Source organism: Eptatretus burgeri, chromosome 13, assembly GCF_056783735.1.
Source record: "Eptatretus burgeri isolate ZD-2024b chromosome 13, Ebu_testis_v1, whole genome shotgun sequence".
Lineage (NCBI taxonomy): Eukaryota > Metazoa > Chordata > Myxini > Myxiniformes > Myxinidae > Eptatretus > Eptatretus burgeri.
This window is the reverse complement of record NC_140973.1, coordinates 3022659-3048949: the sequence shown is the minus strand read 5'-3', so window position 1 is coordinate 3048949 and position 26291 is coordinate 3022659. Positions and strand designations below refer to the sequence as shown.

Genomic DNA, 26291 nt, shown 5'->3' with positions numbered 1-26291 from the left:
GATAATTAAGGTAAATAATTGAGAAAAGGAAGTGAAAGGAAGAGGAAACCCAGGAGAAAGAAATTCTATATAATCGGAGAGTGGTCAGGAGAAAGAGAACAATTGAAAAGGGGTGAGAAAGAGGTGTGAGAGTGAGAAGAGCAGGAGAGAATGAGAATGTTTGGGGCAAAATGTGGGGGTGGGAGGAGGGGTTGCCTGGGGTGGGGAAGAGACAGGAGGGGTCAAAATTTATCCTTTTGTAACTGTAAGATGTAAGAGACCAGCAGAGATAATGTGAACCATCTTGATGTATTTCCATGCACAAGATAAATAAAGAGGTTCTATAATTAATCCCATGAAGTACCAACACGCCGATCAGGGAAGGAATAAGACCAGCTGGTGTTAAAAAGAGGTGAATGTGGTCCAATCAACACAGACGTACTGTATTACCCTCCAAACCCTCAGCGGTTACTACAATGAAGCCATGAAAGTGAATGCATTGACCACATGACGAGTGCACAGATGCCCATCAAGGTTGGGAGATGTTACACAAAAACCTGTTCTTCAAAGGCAAACCTGTTTGAGGAAATGCGAGTTGGAACATAATGGACATGAGAGTGGGATGGTGAGACAGGGTGCTTGAGACAAAGCAAAAGATGCAATATTTTTGTCCAAGGTCAATGTTTCAACAGCATGCCAGCTGGCATTTTGAAACCACCATGTAACACAAAGAGAGAGAGGGAGAGGGAGGTTTGCCTTTGAATCAATGTTATAGCAATGTAGATTATTTTAGACTCACCCTGCTGAAATGGGATACGAATTTTGTTGTTAGAATTTGTTTTGGGGAAGATGAGCTGTTTGGATCCAGTACTTTCCCTATGTGTTAATTCCATCCATCTGGCTTACAAATCCTCCTGTTTTAATAGACTTTAATCAAGCTTTTAAAATCTCCTTTACCTGCAATATTATACTCAAGTAAGTGAAACTCAAATGATCTTTTTCATGCCTTGTTATAACTTGCTCTATGAAAGCAAAATGCCTTGGGATTAAAAAAAACCCCAGATTGACAAACAAATTGTTGCGGATCCAGGGTTTGAGGCTCGTCACGAGGGAAAGCACTTGGATACCACCCAAACGCCCGGTCCTGAGGCCGCCGGGCACAGATAATTCCACACGCCGGTGGGTTGCGAAGCAACCACGAACGTGGATTGGTACTGCCAATCCTGGAAGGGTTACACTACTTCGCATGTTACCGTTTTCGGTGGATTGACCGCACCAAGCGAGCTTCGCACCATCGATGCATACTTGTATTAAGTTATCGTATCAGGTGCAGCTGAGCGGAGCTGCCAAATACGCACCGGCTAATAAGAGCAAATTATTGGGGCAGAACTTCCCGGCCAATCTGTGTGCATACTATGCTGGACCAATCGGGAAAAGACAGAATGAGCTGGGTACATTTATAATATAAGCAGGTGTATTAATAATTAAGGTGAAGAAAGGGCATGTGGCCCAATAATAAAAGGTTTCAATACAAGCAATATGTGTAGCAGGGGAAAGCAAGGATTTGTGGGGTGCGGGAAAAGAAATGCAAGTATTTACAAAAGAGGACACAGGGCAGAGCTAACCTGATACAAATAACTTACACATTCTTAACTTTACACTAACACGACAGGTACCACCAGACACACACCCGAGGAAATTAGAATAGCAAGAAAGATAGAGACAGCTTGAGGTGATTACGACCTCAAGAATACCTGGCCTGGTTGACAGACCAGCTTAAACCCAGTTGCTTAGGTGGGGGGAAAAGCGAGGAAAACTGGGGGTTTCTATGGTGCATGAATGAGAGGGTGCAAAATAAGGTGCAAGTGGGCTGCAGAGAAGGGAAAAATGAGAAGAGGTGCATGTCTGGCGGGTTGCTCTTTGAGATCTTGTGCGTCCACACCAGACGAGACAGAATATGAGAGACAAAACATGTAAGAAGGAAGCTTAACAATGGCATGTGAGAAGATCTGCAAATGAACATGCTGGTCTGATGTTCTGCCCATTCGTATACCCAGCGCTCCACTCCACCTACTCTGTTCCGCCTTCCTCCTCATGCTGCCGATCAAGACCTCAGCACTTCCTCAGCCTTCAGCAACTACTCATGACTCTCAACTCTTCTGACCACTTGTTTTATAGACTTCTGGTGAGGGAGGAGCCCAAAGTCAGATCAGGATAATTGGAAGGCATTTTCCAGCGCCCCCATGAGTGCACGTATGCTTTCCCAAGAAGTAGCTCTGCCCCTGTGAGGTTGCAAAACCCAAAATTGCCTAATTCGCCCCCAAATTTGGCCACGCAATCGAGCTCCAGGATTAATAGGGGGCATAGGTTTCTGGGAGCGCCTTCCGGCCACAAACGTGCGCTGGATACCAAATGGGGTTGTGATTGAGCAGAGTGCCAGGGTTATCTTAGCAATCCTGAAAGGATTCCAGTGCGCACTTGCGCTCTGAGCTACATGCAGGAAACGTTTTGAACATGCTGTTACGGCTGTGGAAATTCGTATTACACCATGAAGGGCCCGTAGGTGAGATATTTCTAAGTACATGTGTAGTTAGCCCCAAACCCGTTGTATCAAGAGAATTTATGTGATTCATCCGGGCTGCGACGCTTTGAGATAGCAGTTTTTCTGTTCTATCTTTATTTTGAACCAACCACGTCTCAACCGCCATCACACAATAACCACCTTAACCACCACGCCAGCCATTGTCACCAACTACAACCAAGCTCCAACCCTCAGACAACAACAACACCAACGCCAACAGCCACGACCTTTACCTTCACAACTCGCTCCCACATCATCGCATCACCGCCATTCCCAAACGGCACCATAACCAAACCACCACCGAAAGCCCTCCACCACCGTCGCCTCTCTCCTTCTACGGCCATTCCCGCACCACCTGTGAACACTGAGTGTCAGTCTGTCTCGGGCCGGTTCGGCGATTGGTGCCGAACGCACCGAGCCGCGAGCGCAAATTGCGGCCATTCCGAGGGAGAATTCGGATCAAGAATGCTACACGCCCACTTTTGCTCCGTCCAATTAGCAAGCACGGAGTGGCTTGGCCCCGCCTCCAGGCGCGTCTGTGTGAAATCGATATATGCAAATTCTAGGATCAGGGGAGATTCACGCCCCCTTTCCTCCGACCAATGGGCGAGCGTGGCTCTGCCCCTGAGGTCATCCTGATCCGGATATTTGCATATTGTTTTCTCCTGCCGGCCTATAAACGGCGAGCGCAAGGCGAATCAGGGGAGAGTGAGTCGAGTCGAGTGGCGGAGTGAGTCGAGTCATCAGTGTGGCAGAGTCGAGTCGGGTGAAGAGCGAGTCGAGTCATCGGTGTGGCAGAGAGTCGAGTCGGGTGGCAAAGTGATCGGTGTGGCAGGAAGGGTGGAGTCGGGTGGCGAAGTGATCGGTGTGGCAGAGAGTCGAGTGGGGTGGCGAAGTCATCGGTGAGGCAGGAAGAGTTGGGTTCTGGAGTCGGCTGAGAAGAGTTGCGGGAAGAGGCAAAGGAGCTCGGGTCCGAGGCGAGAAGGACGGCGGTCGGCGACGAGGTCGCGGTGTGAGATCGCTCGTCGCGGGACCCAAGCCAGCCAGCCATTCTCCCTCCCCCAGGGCATCAACAATTCCCCCTTTCCCCCACGCTGAGATAGTGCAACAAGGGGGCCCCGTTCCCACCCCACTCCAAACGTCGTGCCAACGAACCCGCCAAGGAGCACGGAGTCGGGGTACAGCCACGCGGCCACATCTGCGGCTCGTCCGCCAACGCGTCATGAGGACGCGGGTAGGACCCCCCCCCCCCCGGTCTCGCGGGCCTGGCCGCTTCTTCAGGTCACGCGCGCATATTGGCCTACAGGCCCGTCTGCCCCCTTGTCTACGAGGGTGGCTTCTTTCCTTTGCTTTTGAGTAAATGTGTGTTGGCGCAGTCTGTAAAGTAGAACTGTATAAGTGTTGCCGTGTGTGCGCGTAGTCGGTAGTAACTCTGCGTCGTTGTTGCTTTTGTTTTTGTTGCTATATGTGCATTTTGACTGTTTGGCTGTATATGTGTACTTTCCGTGTGCCGGGAAATAAATGTGCTTTGTGTGAACTGTTTTCCCGTTTCGCTTCGTCTTTTCTTTATTGACCCTCCATCTTGCTTCACGTAAAGGGTTCGTAGTGGGCTTAATACGCCCGGTAATTAATCGGAACCGTTTAGGCCGACGATAACACCGCGCGGTTATCACTGTAGCACGGAACGGACCGCTTAAGCAGTTTGTGTCCGGAGTCGACCTGCAGCGAGGTAGGATCGCCCAGTTTGCCATCCGCGTGGGTACTTAGGTAGGTCGAGTTTGGCGAACAACCCTATCCTACGCGGGTGGCCGATTGGCACGATTGTGGTGAGGTCGAAAGGCCCACCCGTGACTGGCTCCGGGCGATAGTTTCCGGAGGGTTACGACTGAATTGTCCGTCCGGTGGGCGACACGGTCACGATTCGAGTGACGTGGCCGTCCGCACGCCGGCGGGCGCGAATTCGCAACACTGGTGTCAGGTCGTGGGACACGAACCCATCCCCTCTTCGCAACACTTCGAATCCCTCCCGCCTCCAAGCTAAATTCACGGGGAATTGGTTCAGGGGTGAGAGGAGCGACCTCTGATTCCCTCCAAATTACGAGCAATTAAAATTAACCCATTACGAGAAATAAGATGGAGTCTCAAGGCGAGCGGGAGCCGGGGATAGATATGGATTTAGAATGTGTAGAATCCATGGTCCAGGATGAAATCCCCGTGCAGGAAATGCTTGTTGTGCAGGATGAACTCCCCCAACTGAACCCAGAGCCCAAAATGGGCGCAGCGGCAGAGGCCGCGGTGTATGACACCCCCCCCCCCCCACCCCGCCTCCGTCAAAGTCCTCCCCCAGTCTCCGGCGGACCCGCGCCTGAGGGCGAAGCGATTGCCGCAGACCCACTTAACGTGGGCCAGGTAAACATGATTTTGCAGGCAATAAGCGGAATGACGCAACAAATGAACGAAATGGATAAGAGAATGGAAACAAACATGAAGGAAGAAATGGAAAAAAATGCGGGGTGAGACGCAGAACATGGGCCGAAGCCTGCAGGCGGGCATGAAGGCAATAACAAGGGAGCTCAAAATGGCGACACCACGTGTGGGAGCAAATGAGCTGGGAGGGAATGCAACGGTTGTCAGGCCCGCGGTGGAGGCGGGTGAGGGCAGGGTAATTCAGGGGACATGTTGGGTGAGAAGTGTAAAGGTGACCAAGAGGGAAAAACTAATTAGGGTGATTGAGACGTGCACGAGGGAGATAAGACACGAGGTGAAAGGAATTGGGAGGGAGAGAAAAGAACAATTAAGACGGAAAGGAAGGATGAGGTACGCAGAGATCGTGAAAGAGCAAGGAGTGAAACAGAGGGAAGGACGGGAGCGACTAAAGGAGAAAGCAAGGTTGACCTACATAAAGATAAGGGAAAGACGCCAGAAAGAAGCAGAGAGTAATAGACATGAGGAGACAAAAGAAACTAATAAATGTACAGAGACACGGGAGATAGAGGGTGAATTGGACGGGGGTAGTGACGAACACACACACACACACACACACACACACACACACACACACAGAGTTAGTGGAGAACGATGAGGGTGAGCTCGCGGAGCGTGTAGGGACCCGGTGCGAGAAGCTGGATAGCCTCCTCCAGGAACGAGGGGAGGGAGTATGCCCCCTTGAGGCGACTCACGACCAGGCGGGTTCGGTTGTGTCGAGCGAGTTCGAGGGGAGGAGTGCTGCGAACGGGTGCACGGAGAGCTTGGGGGGTATAGAGACCCCGGAACACCTTGTGGTGGCACTGATCCCCATTGTGGTTGTCCCGGTGTGTGTGGTGAAAGGTGTGAGTGCGTCACTGTGTGTGAGTGCACCCCCGTGTGTGAGTGGTATGGTTTGTGTGAGGGAAATGGCACGAGTGAGTGAAAGGCCGCGAGTGAGTGGAGCCACGTGTGCGGGGGAGGTGGCATGCGTGAGTGAATGGCCGAGTGCAAGGGAGACAGCGTGTGTAAGGTCGCTGTGTGCAAGGGAGATTTCGGTCGGCATGCCTGTATATGTGTACTTTCCGTGTGCCGGGAAATAAATGTGCTTTGTGTGAATTGTTTTCCCGTTTCAATTCGTCTTTTCTTTATTGACCCTCCATCCTGCTTCACGTAAAGGGTTCGTAGTGGGCTTAATACGCCCGGTAATTAATCGGAACCATCGAGGCCGACGATTACACCGCTCGGTTATCACTGTAACACGGAACGGACCGCTTAAGCGGTTCGCGTCCGGAGTCGACCTGCGGCGAAGTACGATCGCCCGGTTTACCATCCATGTGGGTACTTAGGTAGGTCGAGTTTGGCGAACAACCCTATCCTACGCGGATGGCCGATTGGCACGATTGTGGTGAGGTCGAAAGGCCCACCCGTGACTGGCTCCGGGTGATAGTTCCCGGAGGGTCACGACTGAATTGTCCGTCCGGTGGGCGACGCGGTCGCGATTCGAGTGACGCGGCCGTCCGCACGCCGGCGGGCGCGAATTCGCAACAATACGCAAGTGCCATGGTAGGTAGCGTCCATGGTTCCCCCATATCCTCAAAGGACAGTGGCAGGCGTCCGGGATGCTGACTGTGGTTATGGTATTTGTAGTGGTTGTGGTGAGGTGGTTGAAGCATTGTGGTAAGGTGGTTGAAGCATTTGTAGCAGCTGTGATGAGGTGGGTGAGCATAGGTTATTGTGGGGATTTTCAAGAAGGTGTTGTGATGGTCATATGAAGGTTGTAACATTGTGGCTCGAGTCCGGAGAAGGTTGAAACGAAGTGTCCATTGAGGAATGGCGCGTAGTTTGAACTGGGTTTTGGTGGTATATGCTAATGAAGCTGTCTGTTAATGCGTGTGCATGCTTGAGTGTCCCACACAGCCCTTGCTTCACATCCTGGGAATGATACGCACCACCTGCCACACAGAAACATTATCTTTCACTTCACCACTCACATCTGGAGCCATTAATTGAATGTGGTCTGGAGTAATGATGCTGTAAAACTTGTTCTCCGACCTAAGCTGAATGTCGTGACGTCATCATCAAGACGCAGGGCTATGTCTGCGGCTCCTGGAAGAGAGCATCTCGCAGGACAAATTACAATGATAAATGATTTTATTTATATATATATATATGTATATATATATATATATATATATATATATATATATATATATATATATTTATGTCAGAAGCTGTCACAAGTGAATGAAAATGCAGTTATTGACTGGTTTCACCCCTTATTAGGGCATCATGGTGAGCATCGCTGTGTATTATGTCTCACACATGTCTTTTGGTGGAGGACTATGTGCAATGGAGATCGGGGGAGGGGTCGTCACACTCCACATGTTTTGTTTTACCCGACGATCACATCACGTGCTTTCTCGTTGAATGGATTGCATTAGTGGGAACAATCGTCCTGGTGGCAGACAGACGGTTGGCATTTCTCGAAGTGTTGTATCTCGTTCGTACAATTTTTTTCAGCGGCCCATGTGCATTAAATATAATGAATAATGTTGTCACGTTTGGAAGTTATTCCAATTTATTAGTAATTTTAACTTTTATCCAAAAAAACAAATTTTCTTGCAAAATAATCTCTCATGTATCAGAGAATTGATGAAAAAAATTACTTGATGAAAAAGAGAACTGATGGAAAAAAAAACCAGTGTTACATTCTTTTGATTTTCTTTCATAATCAGTTTTGAAATTACAAAACTTCAGCCAAGGCCTATTAAAAAAATAAAAATGGCTTTGATGCCAAGTTCCACAATGAATTGTGGAACAGCAAAGAACTAGCGGTCAGCGTTGGTGGCATAAAAGAATAAAAACAAAAGAAAAGATAAAAAACAATGTCACCCGCAGGGTGACCCGTATCTTGCCAAAAGATGACCACGTGTGACTTCTTTAAGGTCACACTAAGGTGAACAGAGCTGCTATCCACCAGGAGCGACTCCTTGAGGAATATCTGCCTACGAGAGATTCCGATGAGAATCGTGCTACAGAGTAACCATGAAAAATATGCGTTTTCCTCATAACGTCACCAAATGAGGTCATAATGTCTCAAGCTTGACATATCTAGAAAGCACTCATCGAGGTGTTAAATTTGAGGTACTACACGATATGGTTCCTAAAACTTGAAAATTTGACCTTGGGGTCAAATATGTTTGACCTCAGGCACTAACCATGAAGGTCAAGACCAATCGCCACCAAAAATTAATCAGCTGAGCACCAGACCATTAACTATATTCCAATGAAGGTTGAAGACGATCCGATCAAAATTACTCAAAAAATAAGGGTTTCATCGACTCCCCTGATTTGCGACAAAGTGGCCTTGACCTTTGACCTTGACCTTCAAAATTTTGTACACTGAAAGGGACCTCTATAGGCCTCTGATATGCGAAGTTACAAAAATTTCCAATGATAACTGTGCTCTGCAGAATTTTTTATACGTGATTACAGACAAACAAACAAACAAACAAACAAACAAACAAAAAAAAAACATACAAGCTGACTAACATATCTTGCAAAAACTTCGTTTTGGCAAGATAAAAAAGGTCACTCGAGAGTTATCCACTGTAAATATCGCAAAGTGCTGAAGTTTCCACCTTCACCCCTCATTGGAGCAAATAAGATGATAAAGCTCTGGATAACTTTAACCAAATGGTCAACTTGGTGCATTATCGAGTATGCCATCTAATTGAAATGAATGTTAATTTAATCTGGTTTTCCCATCTGCTCATAATTAATTGTGAACATGAATGATCTCGTGGTATCATTTGATAAAAAAAAATAGGCCATGGCGTCCTTGTACCATGGATAGTTCTTTCCACATGAAAATATTATCACTCATTATTATGGTCTCTCTGTTCAAAGATGATATACCCTGTGACATTGTGAAAATACAGTAGATCTGTTCACTCTGGCCTTATCAGTATAAGAACAATTAAATCCTTCTTCACCGAGAACATGTGGCCTGGTTCTGAAGAGATGCTCACTTGTTTAGACAGAATACACTGTTATGTAAGGGTGGTTCACATTTTGCTTGTAAAAGGCAGACTACCACGATATGTGTATTAATATTTTTTGAGTTAATATTTCTTCCGTGTCAGCGACGGTGATCAACACCCATTATCATGAAAGTCCAGTTTCAATGCCTGTGCTGAAAAAAAAATCAAGATGATGGCTCACAAGATAACACATCGAAAACAATAATGAAATTTCTGAGATTGTTTGTCAAGGTTAATAACAAGCTTTGATATAAACAAAGGTTCAGTTCAAATTGGAACAACCCAATCATTTTATTATATTTCGATGAAAGAATGCAGGGTTTTGTACTTCAATTCAAGAATGTTTCTTCCTCTCACTGGTTTGCAAAACATGTTGCAACATGTTAATTATACAACTCTTAAGACGAGCAAAACTGTAACATCACATGGATGATGGTGTGGTTTAATAATATGCCAGAAGTGGTTTAATAATATGCAAGTCACATGACATTAAACACAAACAGTGCCGGATACGGCATGAACAAATTGAACATACTGTTGTGAAAATGACGACTAGAGGTTAACACTGCTGAGTATAGTTCAGGTATATCCTTACTATATGTCTTAGCAGAAGTGTGAAGCAATTAATTTTGACACAAGATATACATCGCTTATGTAACAGGTACAGTGCTTTCATAAAGTACACACCCCCTCAACGATTTTCCCATTTTGTTATGTCACGTCTTGAATATAAAATGGATAAAATTTAAATGTTTTGCCACCGATCTACACAAAATACCCCATAATGACAAAGCGAAAACATGTTTTTCGAAATTTTTACAAATCAATTAAAAACTGAAAAACTGAAATGTCTTGCATCGATAAGTATTCAACCCCTTTGCGATGACACTCTAAATTGAGGTCAGGTGCATCCAATTTCCTTTGGTCATCCTTGAGATGTCTCGACAACTTGATTGGAGTCCACCTGTGGGCCAATTCAATTGATTGGACATGATTTAGAAAGAAACACACCTTTCTATATAAGGTCCCACAGTTCACAATGCATGTCAGAGCAGAAACTCCACCATGAAATGGAAAGAAAGAAGTGAAGTGGAATTGTAAGGAGGCATAGACCTCGGGTAGGGTATAAAACAATTTTGAGAGTGTTGAAAGTTCCCAAGAGCATCGTGAGCTCCAACATCAGGAAATGGGAAAAATAAGGAACTACCAAGACTCTTCCTAAAGCTGGCCGTCCGACCAAAATGAACAACCAGACAAGAAGGACCTTGGTCAGGAAGGTGACAAAGAACCCAATGACCACTCTGACAGAACTACAGAGTTCCTTGGCTGAAAGGGAAGAACCTGCTGGAAGGACAACAGTCTCTGTAGCACTTCACAAATTAAGACTTTATGAGAGACTGGCCAGATGGAAGATATTCTTGAAAAAAAGACTCATGACACATGCCTGGTGTTTGCAAAAAGGCACGTGAAAGACTCTGAGAGCATGAGGGAAAATATTATGTGGTCTGATGAGATGAAAATTGAACTCTTTGGCCTAAATGCAAAGCAATACATCTGGTGAAAACCAAGCTCAACTCGTCACCCACGAACACCATCCCTACCGTGAAGCATGGTGGCAGCATCATCTCATGGGGATGCTTTTCAGTGGCAGCGACTGGGAAACTTGAAAGGATAGAGAGAACAATGAATGGAGCCAAATACAGGGAAATCCTTGAGGAGAACCTGCTTCAGAGTGCAAAAGACCTTAGACTGTGGCGAACATTTACATTCCAACAGAACAATGACCCCAAGCACAAAGCCAAAGCAACACTGGAATGGCTTCAGAAGAAGAATGTGAAAGTCCTTGAGTGACCCAGCCAAAGCCCAGACTTGAAACCCATTGAGAATCTGTAGAAAGACTTGAAGATTGCTGTTCACCGACACTCCCCCATCCAACTTGACAGAGCTTGAAAAAATCTGCAAGGAAGAATGGTAGAAAATCCACAAATCCAGATGTACAAAGCTGATACAGGCATACCCAAGAAGACTCGAAGCTGTAATCGCTGCCAAAGAAGCTTCAACAAAGTATCGACTCAGGGAGCTGAATACTTATTGACTTAAGACATTTCAGCTTTATATTTTTCATCAATTTGGATGAATTTCTAAAAAACATGTTTCCACTTTGTCATAATGCGGTATTTTGTATAGATCGGTCACAATTTTTTTTTTATTTAATCCATTTTAAATTCAGGCTGGAACACAACAAAATGTGAAAAAGTCAAGGGGTGTGAATACTTTCTGAAGGCACTGAAGATGATGTCTCCCCCTTCCAATGCTTGTGTTTAAAAATGCCATCCCTTCTGACCACACTTTAAATGTCCTTTCCTCTGTAATCTGATTGACTTTCTCTTTTTAGTGTTTTGATAGAGCTTGAGGTGTTAGCTGGGCAGGAAAACATTGACAGTTGCTGTCACGTCAACCGAGCCGGCCAAGGCATTAGCAGCAGTCGATGGCTCAAGGGTCATGGATGAGTTTGCCCAGCCAATGTTAAGTGAAAAAGGAGGGGTGTGGCATGTCGTCACTGATGCATGGGCTGGCAGGGATAACATGATGGAGCGAGGATGGGAGCCAGAAGAAGCTCGAATCGTCTTGGTGAGAAATGATGTGACCTTCACTCATGTTGCAGCCCAAAGCCACACCCAGCCCATGTCAGAGCCATACCCTCTTCTTCCCTGCCAAGTTCAGCAGAAGGTTCCCTGCCAGAGATGCCGGGACCAGACCTTGACCATCCTGCGTTGCTCTGCTGGACATTGCACGGTATTTCTTTCTTGTAAGCCTGGTGTTGGTATAACGGCTAAGGTGGCTGGCTTAAGATCCTGGGGTCTTGAGTTCAAGCTCCTGTCTACCTGTTGAATGAACACCAGGTGAGTTGACTCAGCCCCTCATCCTTCCAAGGTCGGCGAAATGAGTATTACTGGTAACAGGGGCATTGCATCAGCGGCATAGCCGCACCCCCAGAAAGTTTTGTAAGCAGCCTATGGCATTGCAGCCATAGTCTGCATACGAATGAAAAAATAATCTGCCTTGTGATTCCCTCTGTCTTTCTAGCATGATATGCTTGTTGGGCCCTAAGTTAAGTATTTAAGGATCTCTGTTAATTGTTGGTATCATTTGCGTGTATTCAGTAGTGGGTTAAGGAGTTTATTCATTGATTGTTGGTTGCTTCTCTGTGCATTCCCTTCCTCATGACCGTTATTATTACCATTAAATATGATTTATTGGGAAAATATGATTGACTGAAATTGAGTGATTGGGAAAGCCCATTGAGGGTTGATTGGCTGCGGTTATTAAACGTCGCACATCAACACAGTGCCATACATCTCCGACTCGCTCGGCCTAATTAGGATTAGACGTGCGGTGCTAAGTAGCATCGCGCTCGGCCGGCTCAGAGACCCCGATCAGTATGGTATCATGACGAGTGGACATGTGATTCGGTAGGGGGTCTTCAAACTAGTTGACTGTTGCGGTCACATTGAGGCAACTCACCGGATCCAAACCAGGTAACTGGCACAAACCGTGTGACTACAACAATACATTACATCTCCCTTTGCACAAAACTGAAACCAATGCGTTACTCGAGATAGACCTGTGATGTTTAATTAGAATACAGGTAGATGGGTAGCTTAGCCTACTCAGTGGAGAGTCACTTCTGCCCTTCAGGGCTAGTCAGTAACAGGTCCTGATGCACACACCATCTTTAGCTGTACATCGTCAATCCATTCATTGTGGTGAATGGCAATATGACTAAATTATCCCAGCGATGAAGACTCAATATCAACTGTTCAGTCTTGTGGAGTAGCCAAGTCATAACATAATAACGATATCTGTGAGGATAGCTGACATACCAAATATGTGACTGAAAACAGACGAGTGCTGTACGAACAATACAACTCTCACGTCGGCTTTGCATCAGAAAGAAAATAATCGGCCATCAAGGCGATTGGCCAATCATTAGCAGATAACACAATAATGCATGAACCATTAATATTTAAGAAATTAATGTTCAATTAGTCAAATAAACTTGAATGTTAACAACCCAATGGTCCATACATTCAGGACAGGCCGATGCCCAAGGAGTCAAAAGTTCAATACATCCAGCCTCTGAGGGAGTCGCACCATGGGTAGTGCAAGTAATGGGGGTTGTCATCATTTGTCGGAGCTACATTGGTCTCAGGACTCCCAGATGGCTGCTGATCATCATGAATCGTGACCCCGTTATGCGTATCGGTTTTTTGCATCACTCGAGTCATTCCCACGCAGAACATTTTGGCTGAGCAGCTTGCACAATTGGATGCCCCAGGAGCCAGATGCAGATATCGTCTGTTACGTCAGTATTTACGGTCACCAGACTGAACGACATATGAACATGGTCTGTTTGGCCTTTTCCTGATCAAAGTGGTGTTTTACATCACGACGGTTGTAGTTGAATGGGAGCAAGAAGTTCGCTTGAGGCAGGTAATGTATTCCGTGGGTGCCGACCCATAAGCAGTTTGGCAGAGACAGATTGACGCTCTCCAGTGGTGTTATTCTGTAGTCAAGGAGTGCGAGTTTTGTGTCTGCACATTTCTTCCACAGGTCATTTGCTGTTTCCTCAGCTCTCTCCATCTCCCCATGAGAGTGGTGAGAGAGTAAGGACTCAATTCCACAGTCAGAAAATAATTTTGTGAATTCTTCTGATGAGTACTTGGGACTGCTGTCATTTTGAATAATTCTGGGAATGCTATGTTTACTGAAGTGTGATCTCCAGGTTTTGATTGTGTTAGACGACCTAGATCTTCGAGTTAGTCCACCACTATGAATTTTGAATTGTAGTCCAGAGTTGGTAAATATGTCTTTAATTCAAACTCAAAGATGACCCCTAGGAGATTGAAAAAAAACTTGGGTAGACATTCCAGATGTGGGGCAGAAAGGTGGAATTCAAGATGGCGTCCAGGATGGCCACTGCGTCATTATAACCAGTATAACTCCATGTGGAATTGTCCTAGAGTGATAAATTTCGTGTCGTTACCTAGGTTTTTGGGGTCAAGGAATCCATTAAAATCATTTGCAGGGTTAACAAAAGTACGGGATAACGGTGAAATCCAAAATGGCCGCCAATATGGCCGCCGCGCCCTTTCATCTAGCCTGTCATGGTTCAGAATTGAGGTCGAGGAATAAATTTGGTGTCTTTATACGAGTTTTAGGGGTCAAGCATTTCACTCAAAGCAATAAATTTGCACAAAAAAACAATGGATCCTTGTTAATTTCAGTACATGGGCTCTAATTGATTATCCAACAATTCGTAAAATGATGCAACTGGATAAGATAGAGTGCCTGAGAAGTTGACTGGTGTCTCGTCACATTACCTTCGTAACAGACCAACTGATATTTACCTCTCTTTTTCAGGCATTGAATGAAATGGAAGGGATTCCACTGAAGAGGCGCCGCTCAGAATTTGCTGATGTCGACATCAAGAAGTGTATTATTTGTCAGATTGACACAAAGGAATCAACATGCAGCAACGCAGAGGCTCGGATGAAAGTCCTCGAGGCTGCTAGAATATGTAACGACTTGGTTGCAAGGAGGCTAGAGCAAGTCGATCATGAACAGTTTGTCTATCATGTGAACAACAAATGTTATAAATCGTACACCCTCAAAAAGACACTGATTAAACTTGAAGAAGAGCTGTCCAAAGCGGTGGAAGAGCCGGAAGAACCGGAAGGAGTTGAACTGGTCCCAAACCCATCTGTGAGCCGAGCAACCCGAGCCAGAATTGCACCACGAGCTCTTCCATCTACTGATATACCGGCTTCTGAAAGGAAATGTACGGTGTGTGCCAATGTAAAGATAAAAGGAGACCGACAGAAATTCAGGATTTGTGAAGATGTACGCGCAGAAAAGTTACTAAAGGCTGTGGTATTCTTTCAAGATGAAGTTTACCATCGGACAAGTGACCTGCAAGATGTCCACTCCGTCTTTGGGTCAGATATATATTGTCACAAAAACTGCATCCGAAATTATCTTATTAGGTACGACCGTGCGAAAAGTAAATGTAACGCACCATCCAATAGTTTAGCAAAAAATAAATGTTTTGCATGGTTGTTAGAGAACATCGATTTCGCATTGAAAGGTGGACAAGGTTTCGCCTTAAGCGACCTCCGTAACAATGTTCATGGATTCAGTGATTCCCAGGAAACGTTTTCGAACAGAGACATTCAACTTTTTCTTGAAAGTCACTATGGCCAAGACTTGAACATTTCCAGGCCTACAGAAGCAAATAAGTGTGCCATGGTTTTCTTAAACGCCAGTCCTGCAGACATGGCTGACATCATTCGGTCAAGCAATCCCATCACTCAATGCGCATCAACTATTAGTCATGCTCTTTTGGACTTGAATTTTGATTTGCAATACAAGTTTTGCGATTCCGTTGATCTGCAGGACTCCTGGGATAATATGAATATCCTAGATGAGTTACTGACTTTTTTGTGTGTGTTACTAAATTATAATAGAAATGATTTTGAATGCAGCGTGGGTAGCAATAACAACTCTCCATTGAGTGATGACGGTACCTCTGATGAAGAAACTAGTAGTAATGGCAATGCTCATTCACCAAAACTGAGGAAACTAAAGTCAGTTTTCCAGGTTCTGTACTTCATGGTCCATAATGGTAGATGCAGGACACCACTCCATCTGATGTGCGCAGAAAGAATCCACGCAACATGCAAGAGCAAAACACTCATCACCTCTCTAAACCATTTAGGAATATCAGTGAGTTACGATGAAATTCTCCGGTATCAGACTGATTTGGCAGACTTAGTTTGCACAAATGGAACTGATGTTGTTCCTTTGCCAGGCCATCTTAATCCAGAGAAATTCACCACTGCCGCATTTGATAATTTTGATCATGAGGAGGCGACGCCATCGGGTCTGGGTGGTACTCATGACACTGTTTCGGTTTTATATCAGGACAAATCAGATGGTGTTCAAAGGAAGCCACGAATTTTGGAAACTGGTGTAGTTCATGTTCCAAAATCATTTCAGAAGACACTAAAATGTCAAGAGCTAAAGGACTTCTTCAAACCAACAAAGAAGGGAGAGATACCCAGTGACTATTTAGTAAGTAACTCGACATTAAGTGAAGGATGTAGTACGGAAGGAAAAGATCTTGCTTGCTCACTAGCCCGGATGAATTTGTCAAATATAGAAGAAGGCTTAATCAAACAGGACTGCGATGAACAACAAATGCCATGCTGGAGTGCCTTCAACTCAGTTGTCACTGATGAGAAACTTCCTGAAAGGATCGTAGGCTTCTTGCCAATTCTACCACACCCGGTCACAGAATACAACAAAGTGTATACTGCTCTTAAAAATTTTCAGAACGTCTTGGGACAGCTCAGTCAGAACCACTTGGCTATAGCATGCGATGAAGGTGTCTACAGAATCGCACGAGAGATTATGTTGTGGCGCCAAGGAAAATTCAAGGACTTGACTCTTTGCCTAGGATCGTTTCATTTACTTAAGATTTACCTTGGTTGCATAGGAAAGTATCTTTGTGGTAGTGGTGCTGAGAGTATATGGATCGAAAATGAAATATTTGGTCCAAATACGACCCAGGCCATCTTGGGAGGTTCACATTATGTTCGATCTCGAGAAGGCATGACTCTCCTTTCAGAGGCTATGGAGAGACTCCAATGGAGTGCATTCTTTGAGAAGCATGGCGTAGAGAAATATGTGGAGCCGCTCAAGTTGCTTCGAGAAATGAAGCAAGAGGTGTCTGCAAAGAACAAGTCGAGAAGTAAGGAGCTCCTTAACTCTTTCCTTGGACTATCGGAAGACCTGTTCGAGGATTTCGAGGAGTTTAAAAGGGAAAGGAAGGCAGAAAGCAAAACATTCTTCTACTGGGTTAGGTTTATTGAAATAGTTCGGTTGGCACATGAGCTTGTGAGGGCTGACAGAGAAGGCGACTGGCATCTGCACCTGCAATCAGTTGAAGCAGTATTGCCATATTTCGCAGTCTTTGACTCGATCAACTATCTGCGGTGGTGTTCTCTCTACCTGGAGGACATGAAAACACTACCAGTGAATACACCAGTTGTCCATGACAATTTCATGGCTGGGCGTTTTGTAGTGAAACGTTCTTCCATCCCATTCTCTGCTGCTGCTGCCGACATGTGTCTGGAACAGACAATCAACCGCTCATCTAAGACAAGTGAGGGAATCATTGGCAATACGAAATGGAAAGAATTCGTAACAAGATGGAACATCATTCGCCATGAATTGATGGCGGTAAATCAAACCTTTCGTGAAGTCACAGGTGCACAGTTGAACAATACAGAACTTACTGTCAATCATTCATTCAGTCGTTGGCAAACACAAGAAAATGAATGCAAAGTCGACAAGATGATCGCATACATCCTGAACTATGAAAATCCATTCGAAGTGAAGCAAACAACTGAACTGAAACTGCATAACTTTCTCACCAGAGCTATCATGCCAGACGAGATTCAAGATAGTCTAATGTCTGTTCAAGAAACCGGTCTGAATTTATACAACACGTTCAGAAAGGAGCGCCCGGTGGAGAAGACAAAACGACTGAGTGACACAATCAACAGGAACAATGTTAAGACATTCGCAAGTGCCGAGGGAAAGAAAGCATCACCCCCAAAAAGGAAACAGAAGCAGGACAAGAAGGAGTTAGGTGTTGCGCAGAAGCAACTGGACATTGCCAGGGTCAGTATGTATGATGCCCAAGAGGTTTTCACGTATGATCTGGTCAAAATTAGTTACTTATTTAGTGATGAGGATGGACTCGTGAAAAAACCGGCAAAACATGAGCTTGTGAAAGCACTTGAATCAAATATTACAGCAGGTGACTACATAGCTCCTACGCATTGGACGGATATGCCAACTGGATACATTGTCGATGTTATGGCTTATGTACGAAAGCTGAAAACTTCCTCCATGAATACCTTCGGAGAATTGTGCAAGCAATTGCTGAGCATGATCCTTGGGGTTTGCAAAAATGCTTCCCGCATTCACTTTATCTTCGATTCGTACATGGAAGGATCAGTGAAAGAAAGTGAACGACTCAGACGAACTCAGAAACCCCCAGTCTTGTACAGTAACATCACACGAGAAAGCAAGTTACCAAGAGATATGGATAGTTTCTGGTCATCCGCAGCAAACAAAGCCAAACTAGAACAGCTCATGAAAGTATGGCTGATTGGCCACTTTACTGCAGAATCCGTAGATGTTCACATTGTAGTGAGTCGGATAGTGGGAGACGAAACTTCAACACAAACCCAGTCGATCATGAATGGGATAGTAAGCCAACACCCAGAACTGGACTCGGACCATGAAGAGGCTGATATCCGTATCATCCCACATGCTCTTCATGCCGTCAGAAGTAATTGCACACGGATTGTAATTCTCTCTAGCGATACTGATGTGTTCGTAGTTGCAATGTATTTCTATCATATTTTCGCAGCAAATGGACTCCGTGAACTTTGGCTCAGAGGGGGAGTTGGAGACAGGACAAGATTTATCCCTCTACATGTAATAGCTGACAAGGTTGGAAGACCAATGTGTGAAGTCTTTCCCACGATGCATGCACTAACTGGCTGTGACATTACTAGAAAATTTGGCACGAAAGCTGCTGGTATCAAGGCAGAACCTGTTCTGTACCTAAAGGACTTTGGAAGGGCACAGACAAATGTGCAGGACTGTGTGCACAATGCCGAGAAATACCTGGTCCAAGTGTTAAAAGGAGGAAATCATGGCATTGAAACGATGGATTGTTTACGTTGCAACATGTACCATCACAGAAAGTCGATGACAATTATTGACCTTCCCCAAACCAGCTATGCTACGGAAGGTCATATTCATAGGGCATTCTATATGACCTATATGCAAGTCAACTGTTTAGGAGATTTTTCGCTAAACTCTCAAGACTATGAGTTTATGATGGAAAACGAATGTCTTGTACCAATGAAATACCATCGTAATTTGCCTGAAGAAGTAGCTTTAAAATGTAACTGTGTGAAATGTGCCACTCACTTCTGTCCTTGTGGACAAAGAAAAATTTGATGCTGCATACTCTGTAAATGCCAGGCAAACAATCAGAGCAGCCAATGCAAAAACCCTAACGGGGTTATTCCAAGTAGGTGCGGTTTGTGCAAATTATAAGCAACGTAATAGTCGGAGGTTTGATGCCCACTGTATACCAAACTGATCGAGTTATTTAAACAGTTTTGGATTCATGAATAATGTGTACTGCATTGTGCATGGTAAATAACGGTGCTCAGGATTTATTAGTATAAATTTAAATGTTACTAAAGTCTCATTCAATGTAAAACACGTTTCTTATTTATTCTACGTATAGTCCTGAGGGGGGTCCTGTGTGCAATCATATGTCCCCTAATTTTGACTCTTGATCCTTGTAGGGGACCTGTGTCCTGGTCAATTAGAGCCCCTATACTGGAATTAACAATTATCCATTGTTGCTTCTGCAAATTGATTGGTCTGAGTGAAATCCTTGACCCCTAAAACCCATGTTAAGACACAATTTATTCTTCTAGCTCAATCCTGAAGCATGACAGGCTAGATGAAAGGGCGCGGCGGCCATATTGGCGGCCATTTTGGATTTCACCGTTATCCCGTACTTTTTTTAACCCTGAAAATGATTTTAATGGATTCCTTGACCCCAAAAACCTAGGTAAAGACACGAAATTTATCACTCTAGGACAATTCCACATGGAGTTATACTGGTTATCATGACGCAGTGGCCATCTTGGACGCCATCTTGAATTACACCTTTCTGCCCCACATCTGGAATGTCTACGCAAGTTTTTTTCAATCTCCTAGGGGTCCCCTACAAGGATCAAGAGTCAAAATTAGGGGACATATGATTGCACACAGGACCCCCCTCAGCTCCAGAACTAATGATTATGTCATTCTCTTTCACCCAGTGGACACGTATTGTAGTTTGAGTTCTTTTGCCTAATGCTTATCAGCTAACCTTGTAATTCTCCCCTCCCCTCGTTCTAATGGGCAATATTTATTTTAAACAAGTGGCCTTTTCTTTTACTGTACTACATGGTTTCACCCATGTACTCACTGCCTTTTATATTCATTTCTTTGTACTAAAACCTATAACCTACTGTCTTATCCTGTACTCCTTTTTGGTTGTCTGCTTTTTAGTATTTTGTCTGATTCTCACCAAGGCCAGCTGAGAGTCACCATGTTCTCTCTCCCTTTGTTCTTCCAGCCCTCTCCACTCCCACAAAAGCATATAAATGTCAGAAAATGTAAACTTAGCTTAGTGCAAATCATTGTGGATGTTTACATCTCAGCGTTTCGGACTCCGTGGTACCGCGAAATAAATGTTCTTTGATGAAATGTACTTTTGCTTGTGGACAGTGGATTATTTGGGTAAAGAAAATTGAGTAATATGATTTACACCGAGGTGGCTAAAAACAAAATTCCACAACACTTGACATCCACAGAATGCATGCCTTTCAGGTGGCGATGGCACACCACCAACGAGTGGTAGGGCTTTTTGCAGGACAAGAAGGTAGATCCTATTGCTGGGCATTTGCCTGGTTCCATGGATGTCGAATGTTGTGAGTTTTTACCACAATTCAGGCAGAGTTTGGTTGGTTCTGCTGAAGTTTTATTGGTTCTGCTTGTTGGTGAAAAGCGATTTTGCTTTTGACTCTTGACATGCATTGTTTATGTTACACACAGAGGAGACCAAATTGTCATCACATGCAATGCAGACCTGACTCTGTGACAGCTCATAATGCTGGCTTGTTTTCTAGTGCCTTTGCTAGTGACAGATCTTTGCCCCTGTCTAGAAGTCTCTCTTGGACTTCTTGCTTACAAATACCACCGATAACAGCATCAATTAAAATGTCATCAGCATTTTCATACCCACGGCCCAGGAAAATAGACAGAAGGCTTTAACAAAATTACCAAAAGACTCACTGCTACTTTGCTTGCGTTGTTTTAGCCCGTGTCGAGCAACGCATTCGCTCTTCTGTCGGTGGACATAAGCTTCAAATTTAAGAATAACTTCTACTGGGTTGGCTTTCTCACCTTTGCCCAGGAATGTCTTGTAAATTTCTCTGCCCTTCTGTCTGATCCATGTTCCTCAACAGCAAACATTTTCCTTGTCTCTCATCTGGACCAATAGCCAAACAAGCACGAACTCCACATGGTTTTTGAACTTCTAACTTCACGGTATACTAGCATGTAAAGGCCCGGTCACACCTTGACGTTTTAGCCAACGTATGCCGATTTTTGAATTTTTTTTCTAAAACGCTGGCACACGTTGAATACGTTATGGGTAAGTTTTGATAACATTGAGAGCACGCTGGCATACGTCGTAGTACGTTGCCATACGTCGTTGTACGTTGGCTTTAAACGTTGTACTTTTCGGTTGTCCTCAAATTTTTTCATGCTTGAAATTTCACGACGTATGCCGGCGTATGACTCACACGTTCCGCTACGCTGGCCACAAGTTGTAGGCACGGTCTGCGATCGTTGACAGACGTCAACACATGCTACTTGTAAGTTAATCATAAGTTGAGACACGCCGAGGTAATGTTTAGCGTACCCGAAACTTATTTCTAACCTATGATTAACGTGTTGTTGGCACGTTACGCGATCGTTGCCACACGTCGACAGACGTTACTTTTAAGTTACTCATAGGCTGAAAGACGTCGGTATAATGGATCGTCCTTGCGTCAGCGTCCACGGCCACGGCCAGGACACTTATTTGCAGCATTCTTCAAACTTTTCTTCGGCATGACGAGGATGTTCACACTTCGATGTCTAGCTTGGCTATGATTCCAATTGTCCATCGGCAGCGTCTATTTAAAATAGTCGAGTTTTAGCGTTTTAACACGTTCAGAAGAAACGTTTCAAATTTCCAAACCCCAGCGTCAAAAAAAAAACAAAAAAACAAAGGCGAGTGACAGCAATTTAAATCGTTCATTGTAAACAATGAAAATAGTTGAGTGGTACCGTTTAAAAGTCGTTGAGTGTAAAAAAAATCCAATTGTTGAGCGCAAGCGTCTACTTTCAATAGTGGAGATGCAGCCATTTAAATCGTTGAGTGGCAGCCTATGAACCTACCCGTGGACACGCGGACGCAAGGACGATCCATCATAACCCACACCCTCCCCCTCACACCCACCTACTACTGCCAACATGAACAAACTACTACTAATACTAATACTAATACTAATAGTAATACTGATACTGATACTGATACTGTTACTGCTGACATGGACATTGACTCAAAAAGGACTCGAAAACACTGTTGGGTTCCTCTTTTATGAACACCATTTTTATATACCAATTCCCAAAACCGCTGGGAACACGTCTTTATATGGCAGTTGTAACCTAGAAACACGTTAATTTTTTTTTTTTTTTGTCGACCGGAAGACGTCATTGGAATACGTCTACATACGTCGATGTGTGTTGGGACTACGTAAAGAATTGGTTCAAAGCACGTCAAACATAAGTTAGAAATAAGTTTCGCGTAAAAAAGACATTACCGCGACGTGTTTTGACTTATGAGTAGCTTATAAGTAGCGTTTGTGGACGTGTGTAAGCATCCACATATCGTGTGTAAAACTTATCCTCATCGCATGCGGAACGTGTGTCATACGCCGAGTACGTCGTAAAATTTTGAACATGTTCAAAATTTCTTGACGTACTCTACTTACTACGACGTATGATAGCGTATTTAGCGTTCTACTCACGTATACCAAACTTACCCATACCGTATTTGACGTGCCCCAACGTTTTAGACACACTTTTTGTTACGTCAGCATACGCTGGCAAGATCGCCAAGGTGTGACCGCGATTTTGACCCTTCCATTTCTACGGCAGTTATGATTTGAATCGTTGTACGTCAGCCTTTTAATAGGCTACGTCACGACATCGTCGGCGATGCGTGCAACGCGCTATGCCTAAGTTAGACTATCGTTGGGCATCGGTTGTGTAGGCCGACAACAGGTTCAGCATTCGTTGGTATAAGTTATCTATAACACAACGAAACGTTCTGTGTAGTTACCAATGCGTTATACATAAGACCAAGTCGCTATGAATACGTCCGAATCTTAAAAAAAAACATCAAAAGTTCAACGTCAGGCAGCGTTTTACATACATTTTAACACGTTGCCATCGCTGGCTAAAACGTCAAGGTGTGACCGGGCCTTAAGACCCATCACTTCACTGATGGGAATACCAGTCTTTGCTGCGATGGCTAATCGATGGGGCATGAACAAAAAAGTATTCCTGTGAGATCCTGCCCTCCGTGCAGGGATAACCAGCATCGCAAGTTGGCATTTGCAGTTTTTCCATGAGTGCCCATGTACCCACACACAAGTTCTTCTGGGTTGGCTTTCCTTCCTTTTTATTGTATTTTTTGCATCAGAAGCCTTACAGGAAGTTACTTGAATCCACCGTCGTTTGTTTCATTGAAACCCGTTAATCCACTCTCAAGTTATAATCATGGTTCATAGATTGTTTGTTGGGTCATGTCGGAGCTCAGGGTTTGTGATTAAACAAACGTTCTGGCACAGTGTACCATTACAATGAGGACAGCAGAGCCGGAAGGGTTTTCAATGCAAGTCACATGACATCATACACAAACTGTGTCGCATAAAGCATGAACTAATTGAGCAAACATTTGAACACAATGAATGAAAAGGTTTGCTGTTTAGTTAACTCATTCATTAAATTCGTTATTCAGCTGGTTTTTTTTTGGGGGGGATGGGGGGTAGGAAAGGATGTGGGGCTTAGCAACCAAGCTAAAGGTTATAAAGTCTGTAATTGGCTTTAAACTTCCATTGCAAATGGTTTATGGCACCTGGTAACCACAGGTTTCGCAGAAGATAAAATAACATCGATGATGTCACGGAGTCATTCAACAAAGTATTGTGAAAAGAATAAGGGGTTAAAAAAGGGAAAATTTAAGACGATGTCAGACCTTTCAGTCCATTGTGCCGAGATAATCCGGGGCTAGAAACCCAGTTCTGACAAAAGTGATAAACCAAGCATTGACAAGAAATACCTCTGAAAATCTCTCCAGATCTTGGGTGAGTGTTCCAACTCGATGCCAACCAAAGTACTGCAAGAAGCGCACAACAGCCGGGTTCACGGCATTGTCTGAGGGCACTGTGCGAAAGAAGGATTCGTATTTCCTCTTGTCTGAGAGCACTGGTGTAGTAGCAGCAAAGGAGAGCTGTGGGAATAAAAAGAGATAGAGAATGATGGTAAGTTGGTGCGTGAGAATGTCACTGAATGTAAAAGTTTTTATAGTTTGAGTGTATCACATGATTCTCACCGTCAATTAAGGACTGACAGGGCAGATATGACTGCTTCCAAAGATATTATCCGGACAATCACTGAAGTTGCATTTGTTACTTAACAATGCATTACATTTTCTCATAAGGATATGAAGTGAAAAATTAGATCATGATCAACTCTAATAATAACGGTGTTTGAAATACAAGTTTGGTTTATATTTATAGTTTGGTCAAAATTGGACAAACTAAAAAAAGGTTTCATCAACTAATTACACATGCTGCGGTGGTAGGCCGGTTGCATGAGTATTGCGATCATCCTATCTGTCTGTCTATTTGTCGGCAGAATAACTCAATAACAAGGCAGCTAGAATCGACAAAAACAGAGCTTTACCTTGTGAATGTCTTGGACAAGTTAAACTTTGCACTTACAAGAATATATAAAATGATAATAAGTCAGGCTGAGCAATGTTCCAGCTGCTCCATCATCTTCTGGCTGCTCCATGTTCCAGCTGCTCCATCTCTTCCAGTTGCACCATGTTCCAGCTGTTCCATCATCTTCCAGTTGCACCGTGTTTCAGCTGCTCCATCATCTTCTGGCTGCTCCATCATCTTCCGGCTGTGCCATGTTCCAGCTGCTCCATCTCTTCCAGTTGCACCATATTCCAGCTGTTCCATCATCTTCCAGCTGCACCATGTTTCAGCTGCTCCATCATCTTCTGGCTGTGCCATGTTCCAGCTGTTCCATCATCTTCCAGCTGCACCATGTTCCAGCTGCTCCATCTTCTTTCAGCTGTGTCATGTTCCAGCTGCTCCATCTTCTTTCAGCTGTGTCATGTTCCAGCTGCTCCATCATCTAACAGCTGTGTCATGTTCTAGCTGCTCCATATTCCAGTTGCTCCATCATCTTCTGGCTGCTCCATCATCTTCCGGCTGTGCCATCATCTTCCGGCTGTGCATTGCCTGTGCACTCCGTGTTTTGCTTGCATTGCCCTGTTTAAATTGTCACTCTCCGCAAGCAGCGATCGTGTTCTCCAATTTAGCAATACCAAACAGCCACGGTTTTTCTGCCACATATCCTGCCACTCCCAACAGTCATTGACTGCTTTGCATTGCCATTCCCAAAGTACAATGACTTGCGGCTGTGCCTCATGGCTGCACCAGTGATGACTTGGCAATGCATGCTGCATGTGGCATCAAGCTCGAGTTGAAATAACATGGAGGTGGTTGGCATTGTGGCTACATCGAGCTGCCCAGGTGTTTTATGACCGCTGCATGGTGGATTTGGGGCTTCACCCTGCAAATGACGTCATTTGCAATGGGGCTCCTTCCACATGTTTTGAACGGGGCCAGTTCTGTGTGTAGTGGGTGCAGTGGTCAGTTGCTCTTCTTTTGTTGCCAACCCTTTGATGGCTTTCCAGAGTACTGGTTAACAATCAGAGACTCGAAGGTCTTTGATTTATTGGTGTTGTATTGGCGTTTCGTGATAGCGGCCATGTACTTTTATATAATATGCAGCAATGGTTTGTCATATTCGTATGTTTAATGTGAATTAAATTATCGACAGTATTTATTATAGTTTATATTAAAGTAATATGAAGCATTTTATTTGTGCACGTCATTTTTATTATTTATTAGATTTTCATTATTATTATATTTTATAGATCGTAACTATATTATCTGAAACACTGATTAACATAATTTTGTTTGAAGTGCTCAATAAAGCTAATATATTATTATTATTATTATTATTATTATTATTATTATTATTATTACCTCTGCCACCGAAGGTGGAAGGAGGTTATGTTCTCACCTCTATCTGTTAGTCTGTTTGTTTGTGTGCAAGATATCTCAAAAAGTTGTGGACGGATCCGAATGAAATTTTGT

At 44.3% G+C, this 26291-nt stretch overlaps 1 protein-coding gene across 6 annotated transcripts in view; it reads right to left on the bottom strand.

Annotated features, from left to right (window-relative positions):
* The window catches only part of GABBR2 (gamma-aminobutyric acid type B receptor subunit 2), a 565977-nt gene that overhangs the window by 408805 nt on the left and 130881 nt on the right, over positions 1–26291 (bottom strand). For all 6 annotated transcript variants that reach the window (XM_085850809.1, XM_085850813.1, XM_085850812.1 and 3 more), the window contains one exon: positions 24173–24343. In XM_085850809.1, coding sequence (XP_085706935.1) covers positions 24173–24343 — 171 coding nt within the window. The remainder of the gene's footprint in view (positions 1–24172; positions 24344–26291) is intronic.